Here is a 19,382-nt window from a genome sequence, read left to right on the forward strand (position 1 = left end):
CTTCAATCATGCTCATATCCTGTGAATGGTCTCTCCAAGAAGGGAATTTTAAGATGATGAAAATAAAACATTTTGAAAAAGAACTTCCTTGTAGGTCCACATTACAAATCCAGCCCATTGAGATGACCCTGTTTGTATTCAATAGTGCCCGTGAATTAAATGTAATGCAATGCCAAAAAATAGGATTATAAATTAATCCCAATGTTGCAGAAGCAAGATACAATACTTGGTGATCATGTTATGTTTTTTACCATTTTGAATTTAATCTATACATCTGGCTGTTCCATTAGGTCCAGCACAAATCCAATGTGACTTTTGTTCATTTGCTCATTCCAAAGTTTCAGTAGTTTTTGGTCATGTGACTTGATTTGAGTGTCTGTGGTTGTCATGTGACAGGTGAGCATGTGCATTTTGAGATGTTCAACATCCTTATTGCAAAAAAGAGGCGTGTATTTCAAGTTTGAGCACTGTTACATTTTTGTGTTTCAGGTTCATTTACTGGGTGCTGTTTATGTTGCAGTCAAAGTCTGTGACTTTCAGCCAGTAAAATTGGGCTTCTAGGGATGGACATTAATCTCTAACATCAGTTTTGACTTGTTGGCCAGTCCCTAAGACTGGTCAGTCTTTTGACCTTGTTTAAGAAACATATGAAGAGCCCATATGCTTATGCATTCTGCATGTCATGACATTCTCATGGTCCTACACTGAGATAATAGGAACCTTTAATAGTCTTTTCCATTAATCCATTCCCATGTCTTGCAATGGCATGATTCAGAATCACCTACACATTAACTGGATGCCATTTGATGGGTGAGTTGCCTATTACATGTAAAGGTTTTTAAGTACTTTAAGGGTTTCATCTTTTGAGGCTCCAAATTTGATAGAGTTTTTGGCCTTTTCCACTAATATTACATCACCATTACAGCAACACCAAATTATTGTGAACAAGATAGTTCAGAAACGATTCAGCATAACCTTTTACAATTTGGTGTGGACATTGTCTTGTAGACCTACATGTGCCTTTTATGGGTTTTGTCTCATCAACTCCACTTTGGATAGAGTTATGGCCTTTGACAGTAAGCTTAAGCTCATCACATGAGGTGGGTTTTTTAAAAGGCAGCACAGCTCAGCAATCCATACACATAATTGGATGCCATGTGATTGAATATTGTCTATCACATGTAGATATACCTTTTAAAGATTTGGTTTCTCCAGATCAACATTTAACAGAATTATTGCCCTTTTTCCATAAATAGTAAATCTCCAATAACAGCAGATCTTTGTAACCCTCCAAGCTCAGGAACCATGAAACATTTTAATAGCAGCAATAGCTTACCCATTGCTATTGTTTAGCTGAATTTGTTAGTAAAGAGGGTTGGCTGATGCTCCATTAAACTGATGAAAAAACAGAAAATGTAAAGTACTCACAATAGCTTACCCATAGTGATTGTTTAGCTTTCTTTTTTGTGCTGAAAAAATGCACTGTCCATTTGATGTGAATACAAACTTCCCTTTGAGTTAAGATTTGTCAGTATGATGATTACTCCTGTAACTTGCCTTGTCCTTGGTATGTGTGAAACAAGGACAGATAGTTCATGTTCTTCAAACATGACTATTACATCAGGACATCTGAGCAGGGTGGAGGAAGGCATTTGACAATAGCCATGGGTAAGTATTGCATAATTACCATTAGTTTTACTCCCCCAAACAAAATGCATTTTAGTAGCAGTAATTGCTTGCCCATAGCTATTGTTTGGCTGAATTTGTCAGTAAGGAGGGTTGGATGATGCTCTGTTAAACTGATTAGAAAAAACAGAAGATGGAAAGGACTCACCATTGGTGGAGAAGTCCATGTTATGGAATGTTGGCATTTCTTGGGGCTGCTTGTTGTGCCATAATGATGGTACCCAGAGAAAAAACTTCCTGCACTTGTTCTGACAATGAGTGGAGGTAAAAGGAGTTAGAAGTAGCATGGTAATGCGAAATTCTGCCTTCATAATATCCTCCATGGAGGAGTGATAAAGGTAGGTCCAGGAGGTAGCAATGGCTTGAACGTCATTGACTTTAAGTTTCATAAAGGAAAGGTCTCGATCAGTATGAGACTGGTAGGCTCTTTTGATGATGGTGACAATCCCTCATGGAAAAATGGCAGCTGAAATGTCTATGGAGTCTTTGAGAGAGAGAAAAAGGTGCTTCCTACCCTTTCTTTTTCATCTGAAACCCTTAAGATAGAACAGAGTACCCTCACAGGACACAAGGTCTATTTGTGTATCATCCACAGCACAAATTTGACTGAGACTGGGATTTTCTATTGGAAGTGGAGCAATGGGCTTAAAATCCCAGTTGACAAAGGAGGGAAATCATAATTCCCATTTACTGGAGACAGCTAGTGTCAATAGATATGGCATGAGTCTCATTTCATCTTCACGCTTGGGTGAGGTTAAATAGGAACTGTCTGGAGAGTTAGGTTCTGAAAGGAAGCCTCACTCAGTGGTTCATAGGAGCTTTTGGTTAATGACCATAAAGCACAAGAAATATTCCATGTAGGCATAAGACAATGCAAGACAGGTCTCTGCAGCTCAAAATATTTAATAAGATTGGCAAGGTGAGCCAATTACCATGCCTTTTATTTAATTTAATTTTGTTTGAAGTGCCAGCTTTATAGCCCTTGATAGTGGATACAGAGCATCTTTTGTTCTGAAGTGAACAGAAGGAAAGCAGCAACATAGAGAGACAGCTAGGATCAATGCATTTTCTACATCACCAATCACAGAAGATTCTACACCTGGCATTATAAACCTTGCATGTTGAATCTCTACTTGCCTGAATCATGCAAATGCAACTCAGCCTGAAATTTGTTCTGGCAGAGAGTTCACTTGAGATGAGCCAAGAGTCACTGTGGAGAATTTGTGGGCTGTAGTGGAGGAAGAGACCTGGGTCAGGCGATCAACAGGTCTAGAAGAGCATTGAACTATGCGTACTGAGGACACAGAGGGACTATGAGAATGATCTGATCTGTGAAGTTCTGACTTTTTGCAGAACATGATAAATCAGTCGGAGGGGTTGGAAGGTATAATTGAACTGCTGATCCCACTGGAGACTAAACACATCCACTGCCCATGCCCTTTGATGTGGGACAGGAGAAATGTAAAATGGAAGTCTCTTGTTGAGCCTGGCTGCACATTGAACTGCTAGGGGTCTTTCCAACAGTAAGAACAGGGACTCAGTAACAGAGCAGTGAAGAGTCCATTCTGTGAGAGACAGGCCACCAAAATGTTCTTTCCCAGAATATATGCCGAATTCTGAGTGTTATGTTCTCTGAGGTGGCCCAGCACAGGAGGTACCAGACTTCCACTTAAAGAGAAAGGGCATGTGTGCCTCCTTGACATTGTAGATAAGCTACAACAGACATGTTCTCAAGGGAGACCATGACACATCAACCCCATACTCTGTCTATGCACCCTTGAAACTCTTGGTTTACAGCCTTCATTTCTAGGTTTTTGCCCGGAATATGCCAAACTCTGAGTGTTACATTCTCTGAGGTAGTGCAGGAGGTTTCAGACTTCAACACAAAGAGAAGGAGTATGTGTGCCTTCTTTGATCAGCCAGTCATCAAAACACAGGAGAATTGGTATTCCCTATAACCAGAGGTATCCTGCCACTATTCCCACAACTTGGCTGGAGGCTCTGGGTGCAGAAGAAATTCTAAATGGTTGGACCCAGAATTGAAAAACTTCCTGGTTTTAGCAAAACTGGAGATATTTGTGGTGAGGAGGAAATATGGGGATGTATAGATAGGCATTCTGAAGGTCAATGGAATCTGCCCAATCAGGCAGTTGAAATGCATTCCAGATTGTGGAGGTGGTCTATCTTGAAAGGTTCTTTCAGAAGAAACTGGTTTAAAGGTCGAGGTTGATTATAATATGAAACTTTCCACTTTTCTTGGTGACCAGGAAAATATGGGAACAGAAGGTGAGTGACTGATAGTTCAGAACCATCTTGACTGCCCCTTTCTGTAAAAGGGTGTGCACCTCCTATCTCATTTCACAAGACTGGATTGGTGAAGAAAGATGGGGGTCATCAAAAGAGGAGTTAGTTCCCAAAACTAGAGTTGGTACCTTTTATTAACAATTGAAAGGACCCAACTATTGTCTGGGATGCTTGACCAGGCCTTTGTAAAGAGGTCAAGGCAAGCAACAACTGGAAAGCCTGAGAAGGGGATGTGTGGCAGAAAAGAGCTCAGGTCCCTAGGGCTGTCCCCCACCCTCTCCTTTGGGAAGGGGGCTATGAAGATTATCTCCTTCCTTTCCAGGTTCATCGGGCACATCTGTATTTTTGTTTCTGGGATCCAGACAGATGATTAGGAGTAGGTCTATTTTAAGGTTGCATTTTGGAATAGGGCTGTGTCCGCTTGAAGAACTTGGTAGAAGCCCCTCATAGGCAATTCACATTGACACACTTCCTAGCCAATTGCCATGGACCAGGAGTAGATATGAAGGACCTGTGTTGATGATCCAACAAGTCTTGAGATGCCATGGTTAGAATGAGGCCTCCACACAGACTCTAGGCTTCAAGCAGAGCAACCCTAAGGAGGTCTTTACTGTGATCAAATAATACCTTTGAAGAGTCCATAGCAACATCACAGTGGATGTGAAGTTCCGCCAACCAAGCCATGGAAACAAAGTGCATGCCAATATGTTTTGGCCACATCTTATGTGAAGCTATGGTGACAAGCAGTTGGACTTTCTGTTCCATGGCTTCAACGCCTTTTACAGAAAGGCATTTCCAGGCTCCACCTGAAATACCCACCTTGGCTCCAATGGAGTACAGTTGGGAGGGTTTCATGGGCCACTTTGGGGAATATACCTGATAGCTGACAGAAGAGACCAAATGGCACAACATTGAGGAGAGAATGGCCCACACTCAACATTGTTGATTAATGTCCTGGTCCATCAAAAACCTCTCAGCTATTTCCTCAATCATACAAAATGAGGGAGTGGGTGTAAGAGGAGGCATCACTTGTGCTTCCTCCTTATTGAACTCAGAAGAGTCTACTAGAATTGAGATAGTATCATTGAGGAAACTCTTGATCTGTAGTGTGAGGGCATCACCAGGTCCCTAGGTTGTGACAAGGGTAAAGTAAAACTCTGCACTAAGTCCAACATTGTGAGTAGGGACTGAAGGAGTTCATAAGCCAGAGAGAGATGAGATCATCTGTCTCTCCTTGAAGAAGTGACAGTTTTAGCCTTCCAAATTGTTTCCCCCCAGTTACCAGGAGATGGCAGGACACTAGCCACAGTATCACCTCTTTTATGAGAGCAAGATCCAAAACCCCAAGAGGGTGTACATGATCAAGGTCCCTGAGGTGGAGCACCCCACATCCCATAGGGATTCATTGTGATAATAGGAAAGGGGGGATACCAATCTCATCCCATAGTATAGTCTGAGCCCACTAGTTGGACTCCCAGTGTTCATAATAAGGTGGTAGAAGATGGAGAGGGGGGAACTCAGTCTGAACCATATGCATACAGTTAGATCATAGTGTGATGATTGGAGCATACAGGATCTTTAACTGATACATCACTCAGGAAAGTGCGGTGCTGATCCCTCCCAGTGAGAGGGTGTGACACACTACCCCTGACAAGGTGTTGGTGGCACATCTCCTCAAGGCAGCAACAGACTATGACAAGAGCAGTGAATCTACTCCAATGGAGGCAGCTACACTCTAGGATTGGCAGTGTGCATCTACTCTACAATTTTATGATTGGTGCATAACCTCCACAATGGGAGGTAGCATCACACTAAGAGGTGAATGGTGCATCTCCATAAGAATGGGAGGCAGCAACATGCTGCTACATAGTTACTACATATCCTTGACATTGGTTGGTAGTGATGTGCTGGGAGGGGTATTCCAGTCAGAAGACACCTTAATTTATGTAATAGAGAAGAAGGTGCTCTTTTTTTCAGAATGGAAGAGAAAGCTAAACAATAGCTATGTGTACACTATTGATGCCATTAAAGTATGTTTCTGTGTGTTATGCAATGTCAGTGAAATAGCTTGTCCCCAGAGCTAGTGCTTAATTTGTGTTACCCACACAAACAATGTTCCAAAATGTTTGGTGTCTTTTATCATGTATTCCATGTTTCATTCAGAAGAGTTCTGGCTCCTGAACGTCCTTCTTCTCCAAATTTTGCTTTTCCAACAGAAATCATTCTGCTTAATGTCCTGCTTAGAAAAATGTACATAGTAAGGTCTTTTATTATGCATCCATCCCTACATGCTTTAATTTAATTTGTATGTAAATCTTTTGCTGAAATGTATACAATCTTTCCCTAGGTTTTCCCACATTCCTGCAAGGTCTGAGCTACCATATTGCTGCTCTTCTGAAACAGAAGGAGAAAAATGCCTTCAGAGCCGACAATTGGTTATCTGCTGAGGCTGCCAAACCTGAAAACATCAACAAGGCTGGCACTTTCAGGTAAAGTTTATACTGGCCATGATGTTAATTGCTTCGTAGAGATCAAGTCATGAAGGAAATTGTTTCATAGAGATTTAGTCATGAAGATAACATTTCATAGAGATTTTATCATAGAGATTTAGTCATGAAGATAATGTTTCATAGAGATTTTTTCACAGAAATTTAGTCATGAAGATAATGTTTCAAAGATTTTGTTATAGAGATTTGGTCATCAAGATAACATTTCATAGAGGTTTAGTCATGAAGATAATGTTTCATAGAGATTTTGTCATAGAGATTTAGTCATGAAAATAATGTTTCATAGAAATTTAAGATAATGTTTCATAGAAATTTAGTCATGAAGATAATGTTTCATAAAGATTTAGTCATGAAGATAATGTTTCATAGAGATTTGGTCATGAAGATAATATTTCACAGATTTAGTCATGAAGATATTTGTTTCATAGAGATTTAGTCATGAAGATAATATTTTATAGAGATTTAGTCATAGAGATTTAGTCATGAAGATAATATTTCATAGAGATTTAGTCATAGAGATTTAGTCATGAAGATAATGTTTCATAGAGATTTAGTCATGAAGATAATGTTTTATAGAGATTTAATCATAGAGATTTAGTCATGAAGATAATATTTTATAGAGATTTAGTCATAGAGATTTAGTCATGAATGTAATATTTTATAGAGATTTAGTCATAGAGATTTCATCATGAAGATAATATTTCATAGAGATTTAGTCATAGAGATTTAGGCATGAAGATAATATTTTATAGAGATTTAGTCATGGAGATTTAGCCATGAAGATAATATTTCATAGAGATTTAGTCATAGAGATTTAGTCATGAAGATAATATTTTATAGAGATTTAGTCATAGAGATTTAGTCATGAATGTAATATTTTATAGAGATTTATTCATAGAGATTTCATCATGAAGATAATATTTCATAGAGATTTAGTCATAGAGATTTAGGCATGAAGACAATATTTTATAGAGATTTAGTCATGGAGATTTAGCCATGAAGATAATATTTCATAGAGATTTAGTCATAGAGATTTAGTCATGAAGATAATATTTTATAGAGATTTAGTCATAGAGATTTAGTCATGAAGATAATATTTCATAGAGATTTAGTCATGAAGATAATATTTTATAGAGATTTAGTCATAGAGATTTAGTCATGAAGATAATATTTTATAGAGATTTAGTCATAGAGATTTAGTCATGAAGATAATGTTTCATAGAGATTTAGTCATGAAGATAATATTTCATAGAGATTTAGCCATAGAGATTTAGTCATGAAGATAATATTTCAAAGGGATATTAAAGAATGTTTAAATACTGTCACAGGAGCATGAATTATACTCAGTGTGATCTAGTGTGGTGCATTAAGAGTTTGAAATACATGCCATTACTGATTTTATTACCATCTTAAATACTAATGCGACACAAAGTTTAAACCAGTTTGGATCAAATTTAGAATTGCAAATATGTGCCAGAATTCAGTATAGATGACCTTGTAATCAAGGCATGGGTAGATTGTACAAGTGATCATGGTGTGCTATTAAATATGGGTGTCATTAGAAAAGGTTGCCAAGTTATTTCTATATGGTACAAACACTTTTGAACTAATGTAACAAGTGAGCAATCCTAATTGGTACATATTATGTTGATTAGTGGATGCTGATTCACTATTAAATGCTAAAAAATCACCTACCATAAACTACTCAGTGATTTTGACCAGTTTTCAAGTCGATGAATACATTTGTATAATTCTGACTATTACTGAAACAGAAAAGTTCTAGACAAACATGAATCAGTTGAATACTTAACTAAGCAGATTTATTTTTGAAGAATGATTTCATGTCATTTTGAAGAATGGTTGGTGTTGTTGTAAAATAGGAACATTTTAATTTTTACAGCTTTAAACAAATTGCTCATCCAGGATATTTAAAGTTTGATATTGATCATTGTTATATAAGCCTGTGGAGACTTGTAAGGGGGAGTGGCTGATTTCAGGCCAATTTCTATCCCTTGTTTGATTTGTGGAATGAATGCCAGACAAACAGAAGTTAATATCAATCTTTTATGTGTATATGAAGCTTGAACATTGCCAAAGGTAGCACAAGAAAGAGAGGCATGCAAGATTTTAACAGCATATGGCTTTGAAAGTGTATATATGAAGTTTTGAAGCTTTAAAAAATTTGAGCTCTCCATTTTGTCTCCAGTATGTCATATCATCATTTCATATTTTCATTGTCTAGACGAGCTTGCATCCAATACCTTGAATCCAAGATCTACCCAATACTTGCTGGAATGATTGCCCACATCGATACAAACCATAATCTGGACATTATACACAGTCATTTCACTTCTGATGACTGGAAAGCCAGGTTATGGCTTCAGATTCTCAACACCCCAGGTGCCATTCAACTACAATACTCTGACCTTCAGTCTCCTACCAGGCAACAGGAACTAAATGAGGTCATCATCAAGACAACAGGGTGTGAAGGTCAAATATTTACTGGAGTGATGCCCTTCTCCTGGTTGATTTATGAGCAGATAGATAGCATCTGGAGAACTGCCCAAGAAAGTCAGAAGGATGATGAAAGTAAGAAAATTTGAGGCTATTCTTATAGTCTTAATGAATCAGTTCCTTCTATGTGCCATCACTACACATGCAGTGGGGCATATTGATTGCCTGCTGTCGTCTGCTCATTCATCCACCCATCTGTCTGGCCCTGTGTACTTTGCATGATTTCTTAAAATGAGCTATGTATAAAAATGAAATGTTTTAGTCACATTCATCATAACGAGTAAACAACTTGATTTTTGTTGTTTATACTTATTAAAACTTCTTTGGAGACACAGGTCATTTCAAACCAATTTTATAAATAACTCTGCCGTTTTGTAGTGTCAAACAGGATACTTGATAATTAAATTATTTAGATTCTATGTCACATTTGTCATAATGACTTGTTTGACCTTGAATTCATTGAAAAACCAGCACAACTGTAGGAGCATGAGTATTTAAGAAAATAACACAGTTTCAAATGTTGATTCTTGTATCGTCTGAATTAGATCACTTGTTATTTTGTTTGGTCTTTTTTTTATGGCTATACAACACATGAAGATTATATACTGACAAGGCAATTGGAAAATTCAAACCTAAACATTTCATATCATGGGATTGTGAAATCATGATGACAATTTTCATGGAGCATTCTCTAAAAATGGAACAGAGTAAAAAAAAATTTGCATCGTCACATATGCTATAAGTTATCAGTGTATGTGTTAAAACACATAAACTTTCATCTTTCCATCACACCACTTTTTTGCTGTATTGTCAGAATGATAAAGTTTGTCATGAAATATTATAGAAATTTAGTGTGACCTCATATCTGAATTGAAAATCGTAATGTTTTGTTATATGAACCCATCAGTTCATTTCTTTTTTTCCAGAAATTTAAATTTTGTATCAGTATGACTACCTTTCTTCATACACACTTCTGTATTTGTACTATTCCAGCAAATATGAAAATGAAGAAGATTGCTTGTCTTGTAAACGAGACCAGACTAGGACAGCTGCTTGAGTCTTTGGAGGGTAGTGTTTCTTCAGAAGATGTTGGATACCTGTATGCTCAAGATTTTACCTACATGGTATATCATGCCCAGTCATCTGTTGAGTATGAGGTCAGTGTTCATAGAGGGTTGTGCTAATGCATAATGTAATTTTAAATGTTAAGGCGGAAAGCAGTCACAAGCTAATAAGCAGAAGTTCTGTTAAAGAATATTTTCCCTTGCATTTAACTTCAAACTAGTTATGAAAATAAATTTTGATAAAATTTTGATATTCAGATATCACTTAATCAACTGAGCTTTTTTCAGTAGAAATACACTACTCCCTAATTTTTAATACACCCATATAACTCTTATACCTGCTGATAACACAGGGTGGTATATGTAGACTCTCATTTGTTCATATCTAATACAACAGAAACGTGGGACCCTGTCTGCTTAACAATAAAATCATAATCAACATATATTTTGTTAGATTGTCTTTGAAAAAAATTTTAATACACTGTAAGTAACAATACATAGTGAAATATTGATCTATTTAAGTGTGAAAGTAAAAGTGAAGGACAAAGATCAGTGTCCTTCAATACTTGCTTTAAAAAAAATCTGTTGTCATTCTGTCATTCGCTGAAACAAAATGAATACTTAATTATATTGATTTCCTTAAGAAGTAGAATGAAATTTTTAAGTGTCACCAAATTATGACCTTTTATCTGTGCATATCTAATTTAAGAATTGTTCAGTAGCAAAATAATTGTTCAACTAACAACATTTTCTCTAGTTTCTATTTATTTTCACTATTGTTTCTGCATTTAGGGAAATCATTTAAAAGTTTTCTTATTTTGGTAAGTTTATGGTACTTTTTTCCCATTGTCAGAATCATACATTCTGCCTAATATTTTAATCAAGAGTCATTTACATCAGTAAGATTCCAGCAAACTTACATTGATTAGAAAATGAAAATAATTATATGTATCAACTTCATTTTTTAGCTTGTGCACAATGCCATCATGCAGACATCAGCCATGTTGCTGGAGGACAAGTCCCCTAACATCCTAGCCCGACTTGTCTGGATCCATGAGAGTCACAACAAGATTGTTCAACATCTTCGATACTTCCGGAGCATTAATCAAGTGTGGCCTGAGTGTGCTGCAGCCATCAGGACTATGCAGGTTGAGAATCCAGGACATTTTCTCCTGGTCTCGGATCAGTTTGTAAGTGTTGAAATGAAGCAGAGAGGTATAGTTATGCCTAACAAATGTCAGTTTATTAGCATTATACTCATTACACAGAATATAGTGCAGTTTATTGCATAAGGTAGTGTCCAGTAGACAGGCTGGACCAAGGCTTTTTATTTCAGTCAATATCTTTCCCAACATTAGCACACAAATAAAACTTTTCTTAAGAAACATGTTTGTTTATTTTATTAAAATAGTACAACATTTAGTTTTTAAATAGAACTTGTTTTAGCTATACAGTAGTCCCCCTCTTATAAGGCCACCCCTAATGCAGCAGGGAAGTGGCCTTATAATGTGGGTGGCCTTTCTAGAGGGGGATGACAAATGCGAATAGTAAATACATATGAAGAAAGTCGCAAGTACATTTAATTTTAAATATTTAATATTTTCATTAAAAAATCACATGCATGATGTGAAATAAATGTAAAACAAACTGTGTCATCATTTGCAAAAAGAATGCTATGAATAACCATTGATATAGTTTTAAAACTGTCTTTATAATTATGTTACAGATCACATCATTTGTCACTTTGTTAGTAACAGTCTAAAAAAACAAACCAGTCTCGTCACATTAAAAATATCCTTGCTGTCATATCCCCTGCATATATCATTTAGTCTTTTGTTCCAATCTTCGACACCTTCATTATTAACATTCGCTAATTCTCAACTAAGGACAGAACACTTAATATTGTGTCGCACTTAAAATCTGTGCAACCATCCATTACTTGCAGTAAAGTCATCATATCCCAATTCAACTGGCAAAATTGTTGCTTTTTCTTGTTATTTAAATCAGGATACAAACATCTCCTGGCTCAAACAATCTTCCTTTCTCTGTCTATTTTACCTTCCCACTTCTGCAGAATTGTTTCATTATCTTTCATGATATTGTTTATCTGAGTCTTTCTGACATTAGTTTTCTGCAAGGATCCTCGACACACACCCCACCTCTCGGTCAGTTGAATTAATTTCCCTTTCTCTTCCAAACTGAGAATTTTTCTTTTCCTCGATGACATGTTGATCTTTTTGCAGTAAGTTATTCATGTTGCCAACTACAATACTGATAAAACAATTTTGTATGCATCTAAACAAATTGCCTTGTTTTTAAAGGAAGTGATCTTGTCACGTGATTTGTTAGTCGCAGTCTGGTACCCTATTGTTTTTATACATTTCTTTACACTAAGTGAGAGAAGCCAAAACGGCTTTGATATGTACCATTAACATCATGCAGATTTGACCTCGCGGCCATTAGGATTCGTAATTTTGACAATTATTGTCAGTAGTAATAGCCACTGATTATCAAAGTGAACAAGCTCAACATCTTACTAAGGGAAGCCATATAGGCTAATAAACCATTTTCCTGCTGACTTGGGTATTGTACATCGATACTGCCACTTCTCAGCTGTTACTATTGTTCAATAATTGTAATCTTAACAATTATCAGTGACTAAACCGGACATCTTATAATAACACAGCAGTAAGGCTAATTGGATTACCCTTTTGTATGGATTAAAATTTGAGTCTTTCTCAGTTTTTATGGAATAAATTTGACTTCTCGTGAGGCGTAAATGATATAATATTAACCTTAGTGGTACTTTACTCAACACTTCTTTCAGTAACGAAAACCTGACATCGGGGAAACAGAAATTGGATTACTTAACACATGTTATGAATAAAATACTGGTTCTGGATACATATTCAAATAAAATGCAGCCGCTTGTGAGGGGTAAATTTTATATTATTGGACTAATATGCTGGTCACGTTAGCCAGGTGACCTTTTGCGAGGGGTACTTTAGAACACAAACTCGTCGCTGCCAACGGATTCTGGCCATAAGGAGCGGGTGGCCACTGGTCAGGGAGGCCATTCAAGAGGGGGACTACTGTACTGGTCAATGACCAGAAGAACTTAAGGGATAGGCTATTGTCATTTGTCTATCCTAAACTACTTGGGGGATTGTCATAAAACTATGCACACACAGTCATCCCGTGGTCCTAGATGAAAATGATGCTTCTCTCACATCCAATATGGCCACCACACCATCCATCTTGAATGGATGGTTATATCAACATGATGTTTTCACTAAAAGACTTCTTATGATGCCTAGTTGGTCCAAAATGAAAATAGTGCTGATCTGACATCCAGTGTGGCCACCATGGCAGCCATTTTGAAAATCTTGTTATTGGTACTCCACCTAAATGGATGGTCATATCAGTATGGGGCTTTCACTAGAAGACTTCTTACGAGGTCTGCTTGGTCCTGAATGAAAATGGTGCCAATCTGGCATCCAGTATGGCCACGATTGTAGCTATCTTAAAAATCTTATTATTGCTACTACTTCTAAATGGATGAATGGTCATATCAAAATGGGGTTTCCACTAAGATGTCTGGTTGGTCCTTTAAAAAATAGTGTCAATTTGATGTCCACAGCAGTTGTCGCTGCTACTCCTAAATTGATGGTCATATTAAGATGGAGTTTCAATGAAACACTCCTTATGATGTTTAGTTAGTCTGAATGGCAAATGTGATGGTCTGGGGTCCAATATGTCTGCCACAGTAGCCATCTTGAGAATAATGCTATCGCTACTCCTCCTACATGGATGGTTATATCAACAGAGGTTTGTCACTAAAAGACTTCTTATGATGTCTAGTTTGTCCTAAATGAAAATAGTGGCATTTGTACATCCATTATAAATGCCATGACAGCTGTCATAAAAATCTTACTGTTACTAATCCCTCAGAATGTATGATCATCATGACTTGGGTTTTTTCACTAAAAGACTTCTACTGTTGTCTACCTTGTCCTAAGTGAAAATGGTGCCAGTTGTATATCCAGTATGGCTGCCATATCAGCTGTCATGATAATCTTGCCACTGATCCTCCTGAATGGATGATTATTATGGTTTGGGTTTTCACTAAAAGACTTCTTTTGATGTCTAATTTGTCCTAAATGAAAATGATGCTAGTTGTACATCCAATATGGCTCTTGTGACACCTGTCATGAAAATCTTGTTGTCTCTAAACTCTCTGAATAGATGATCATTATGTCTTGGACTTTTCACCAAAAAACATATAGTGATGTCTGTTTTATCCAAAATGAAGATTGTGCTAATCTGACATCCAGTATGTTCAACACAGAAGCTAATTTGAAACTCTTGGTATTGCTGAAGAATAGCAGTGATGGTTTCAACACATGGCATTTAAAATGATGAAATGATCTTATCTTGAATTCCTGGAAATTTTTTGGGCTCAGTAAAGTGTCACTAGCTTCGAAGGACTCTAGATTCTATTTACAATGGGATAAAAAAAAATTGTTTTTGCTCCCAAAATCCTGTTCGGCATATATAACAGCTACCAACCATGATAAATCCTATTTTCATTTAAATATAACCACACATCAAAGTTAGAGAAGGAAGACAGTTTATCTTACACCACTTGTGTTTCCCTGATGTTTATATTTATAAAATTGTAAACAGCAGTGAAAGTGCTTTATGTTCATAAAAATGATAATTAGTGACTTCCCACCGTGAACTTCCACACAGAACATTGCAACATTCAGTTACTGTTTCTCCTTTGAATATGTTCCCCAATCACATTATGTTAGGAATATTAGCCTGCTACCTTGCAAATCCAGTCTTACTAAAAGATGTAAATTGTCTTTCCTGTCTATATCAAAAGGGCAATAACTCTTACTCATTACCTCCCCTTGGCACTACAGTAAAACCTGCCACGAGCGACCTCTGCTATGAGAGACCACCTGTCATTTCCGACCACAATCGTAATGCACGGATCGATTTTACTATATAAACGCTCTGTTATGAACGACCACCTGCTGAACGCGACCAGCGACCGCGATTTCTTGGCAAAATATGCATTTTGACACTGCTATGAACGACCGCATCGCCAAAAAATCAAAACAGATTGACACCACTGACCTTAACTTAATCCTTTGTAAACACTAGAGCTCGGGATAAATGTAGTATGCAAACAAAGTACACATTAAATAACACTATAGCTGAACAACCATATATCGGGATAAACACCTCTAACCATCATTTAATCCTTTGTAACAAAGACTGCATAAACAGCAAAGATTGCTCTAATAAAGTATTTAAAAATAATTTGTCTTGCTACAGTACCAGTTTTGTGAAATTTACAACTCCAGCGTACGATGTCATTTGTAAACTGCAGTAAACCAGACTAAAGTACATGTCACTAACCGCCATTGTAGTGCCGAAGTCATGTGAATAGCCAGTAAGAGTAACATCAAAGGGAGTAATGATGGATATACGCAGTCAATTTAGAGGTTTGTATTTTTTCTTTATCTTTATGAAAACTCACAAAACGCCGGTAGTCCTTATGTCCAAGTGAGAAATCGTTTGAAAGGGCTTCAGTGTTGGTTTGAGTACGTCGTTTTCTTTCCAGTTAATCCATAATGCCTAGAGGGTGAATGAGCTCATTGTCTTTAATACTAGTAAGTGAGAATCATTTCCGGATTTTTTTAAAATTATTTTTTATTTCTTTTGTTAGTGTTTCACCAAGCCACAATCTGTTTACGTGGGTGCAGATGGTCGGAACATTTGTTTATCGAGCTATAACGCTGTTGATTTAAACTTCATCTCAGAATAAATGTATTGTTTCTTGATGAGTTAATTATGTCTTTTGGTTTCATTCATTGGTACATAATATATATTTATTCCACAATTCCCCAAAACCTGATCAAAACCGATAGTCTTTATAACGTCAACACTAATAACAACGGCAGAATCTCCGCTGAAAAAAAGAAACATTTTAACACTGGAAGAAAGGATTAATGTCATTGAAAGAAATGATAAAGGCGAGACCACTCGCAAAATAGCAGTCAGCTTAAGCGTCGGTAAAACGCAAGTTCAAAATGTAATCAAAGACAAGAAGTCCATTAGAAACGAATGGCAGAAAGGTGCACAAGCACAGAGGAAATATGCCATGGCACGACGGACAGTTTACGGAGATCTGAACGAGCGAGTATGGGAGTGATTTTGTGTTGCAAGGAGGAAAAACATACCAGTAAGTGGAAAGTTGATTCCGGAAAAGGCAATAATTGAGATACATGTTCAGACCAAATAGCTGAGTAAAACATGTCAACAAAGAAGTATAATGGATTTCTTTTAAAAAAACAAGTGAATAAGTGTATAAAATAAGATATATACATCATATCTAACTGTTCATTTTTTGTACATATTAATGTGATGTTGAAATATAAATTTTATTCTCGTTGTTTGATAGATGTATATCATTATTATATAAAGATATTTTGAGAGGAATGCATGCAATATTTAACAAGATTCATGAATAAAGGATATGATGCATGTACAGTGAGTATGGGTATTATTTATTTTTCAACAATGCTAACTATTGACTCTGAAAACCAGTCCATTTTCACACACCTCTTATGAGAGACCACCTGTCTTGAGAGACCGCTTTTGGTTGGCAGAAGGGTCGGTCTCTCATAACAGGTTTTACTGTACCAGGTATCGCCAGCTTTTTGCTTTTGCTGTTGTGCAGGCCACACGTTGTACAATTCATCCTCTGACAATCCAGCCATTTTTATATTACCATGGTCCCATCCAACATTCCTTTTGGATTTATTGTATGGATTTATTAATCTACTGAAGGTTGTATGCATTATTTTACAATTTTTGCTAAATTGTGAGTGATTTTACACCTTTCGAGACTTTGTCTTTTAAGACCACCATCCCACCATGCTATTGTTGACATTATATAAGGTCATTATGAGTTCGCATATCTTTGACTTTGTTTGCTTACTCTGTTCATTACGGAGCTTCTGTTAGCGAAATTCTGATGTTCTGCTTGATATTTATGCTTAGTTTCTTTGTATTTCATGCTGTTTTGATAGAATTATGGTTTAATTATTAACTAAGCATTGTGCATAAGTTCATAACAGGACCATAGGCTACTTATACGACAACTTCAATGTCTGTTAGTTATGATGGTGTTTTAGTGACTTTGTAATAACAATACATTGCTAGTTTCTGCTTTAATTTGTGTTTTTATCATATTAGAGGAATGTCAGTTTAAATGATTTATATGCAGCTTCAGAGCATGGAAGTCTACTATGATTCTTGTTTTATTTGTACTTTGTTATGCAACATCTATAATACCTAATCAGTGGAAGTCTGAGTTTCAATTTTAGTTAATTAATCATTTATTGATTTGCCAATCTATGCTAGTAGCTAGTTAATCACATCCTAATTTGCTAATCTATACTTTGTTTTCTCTTCTCCCCTCCACCCATGTCTGAGCATGGCCTTTGGGTCTGTAAGTTGGGATGCATCGGGTTCAAGCTGGATCCATTGGATCTAGCTTTTAGGACTGCCATACCAGTACCAGCCATCACTTGCCATCCCAACATCACTTGCCATCTAGCAGATACCATTAGTCCAGCCATCCCAGCATGGGGATCTTTTTGTTGAAATGGTCCATCCAAATAGTTTATATGGGGATCTTAGTGATAGATCCGTCCATCTAGCCATGCTATCAGCATCTGATCATTACTATACAGGAGATTTTTAATGAGAAATCTGTCCATTCAGCCAGGCTTTTAATGCTGCCTGTACCTGTGATTGCTGGACCATCTTATATACCGCCAGCATCCAGGCTGATCATACACCATTCACAATGGATCCATTGAATCTAATGCATATTAAAACCATATGCTGGCTGTTCAGTCATCACTGGCCATCTAGCCGTTCCAACTTGGGGACCTTTTTATCGAATCGGACCAGCCTACTATAATTTATATGAGTGATAGATCCGTACGTCCAACCGTACCATTGGCAACATGCCCTCTCTGTTACTGAGATTTCAGTGAGAAATTTGTCTGTCCAGCCAGGCATAGTGATAGCCAGACCATCTTCTATCCTGCCAGCTTCCAGGCAGACCATTCGCTGGGCAAACCTGCTAGCAATGCTGGACTTCTTTTGTTCACTGCTTGTCCACAATGAAGAGCTAGTGACATTTTCATAGGGATGGAATTTAATCTTTATACAACCTGGTATGTAATCTCCAGCACTGCAAGTAGACCAGTTGAGCCTTGACACACAGTGAGTACTCATATCTGTGCATGGAACCCATTGAGGACATTTATAAGGTGTTGGCTAAATCAGAATGCCCTCAACCCCTACATTTGCTCTAAAGAATTAGTAGATCTCAGTGATAAGGAAGAGATGGACTTAAGATGACAGACACCTTCAGTATTGATCTCCTGGCACTTGCCAAGAATATAGTAGCTGTCTGCTCATTTGTTTTCTAGGTTGGATAAATCTGCAAAACGTTGATGGGTTCAGCGAATCTACTCTGGATACAACATGTCAAATGGCTGCAATCAGTGTCTCTCCAACCTTGTCATACCCTCCATTTCCAGACAACCCTGTCTGGGTCAACATTGCTCTGGAGGAAAAATAGACAAAGTTTGGAGGCAGGCAGCCCAGGAACTACCCCTCCACCTTGCCACTCAACCCACATCAGCATTTGGAACCACTCAGTCCCTGCCAGTGTTAAGTAGCCTCAGGACAGCGGATCTTTTCAGTCACAGGTGCACCAACATTGATTGTTAGGAAGCAATTATGCAGAGGTGGTAACAAACCAATTTTTGAGCTCACTGGATCTTGCTATTCCTTCAGATCAGGGGGTAGGGGTGATCCAGGTCATTCAGAGAGGCTTTGCATTTCATTCAAGAACAATCCCTCCCTCCTTATCACCCCTCTTCATGAAAACACCATCAGATCAGGAAAATTATGCCTTTCTACAACAGGAGATACAGTTGCTTATCAAATAAAATCAGGCAGTTTAGCTTGTGCAAAGACCACAGTCCCTGGGTTTTTTCTCAAGGCTGTTTCTCTTTTGGGCAGTAAATAGCAAGTTGAGACCCATCTTCGACTGAAGTCACCTCAACCAATTTAAGTTGGAGATGGTGAGTTCAATCTGCCAATCCATTCGATTGGATAAGTATGTCATCAGTCTTGATCTGACCAATGCATATTTCACAAACCACCCCATGTCATGAACATTTTCTCTGCTTTATTTGCTTACCACAAC

At 37.3% G+C, this 19,382-nt stretch overlaps 1 protein-coding gene across 2 annotated transcripts in view; it reads left to right on the top strand.

Annotated features, from left to right (window-relative positions):
- Positions 1 to 19,382, top strand: part of LOC149786032 (E3 ubiquitin-protein ligase rnf213-alpha-like) — a 354,737-nt gene that overhangs the window by 224,998 nt on the left and 110,357 nt on the right. For both annotated transcript variants that reach the window (XM_089976319.1, XM_089976318.1), the window contains exons 60-63: positions 6,338 to 6,479; positions 8,740 to 9,086; positions 10,005 to 10,168; positions 11,044 to 11,265. In XM_089976319.1, the coding sequence (XP_089832445.1) occupies positions 6,338 to 6,479; positions 8,740 to 9,086; positions 10,005 to 10,168; positions 11,044 to 11,265 (875 nt within the window). The remainder of the gene's footprint in view (positions 1 to 6,337; positions 6,480 to 8,739; positions 9,087 to 10,004; positions 10,169 to 11,043; positions 11,266 to 19,382) is intronic.

Source organism: Sinohyriopsis cumingii, chromosome 12, assembly GCF_028554795.1.
Source record: "Sinohyriopsis cumingii isolate HCF-2022 chromosome 12, ASM2855479v2, whole genome shotgun sequence".
NCBI lineage: Eukaryota > Metazoa > Mollusca > Bivalvia > Unionida > Unionidae > Sinohyriopsis > Sinohyriopsis cumingii.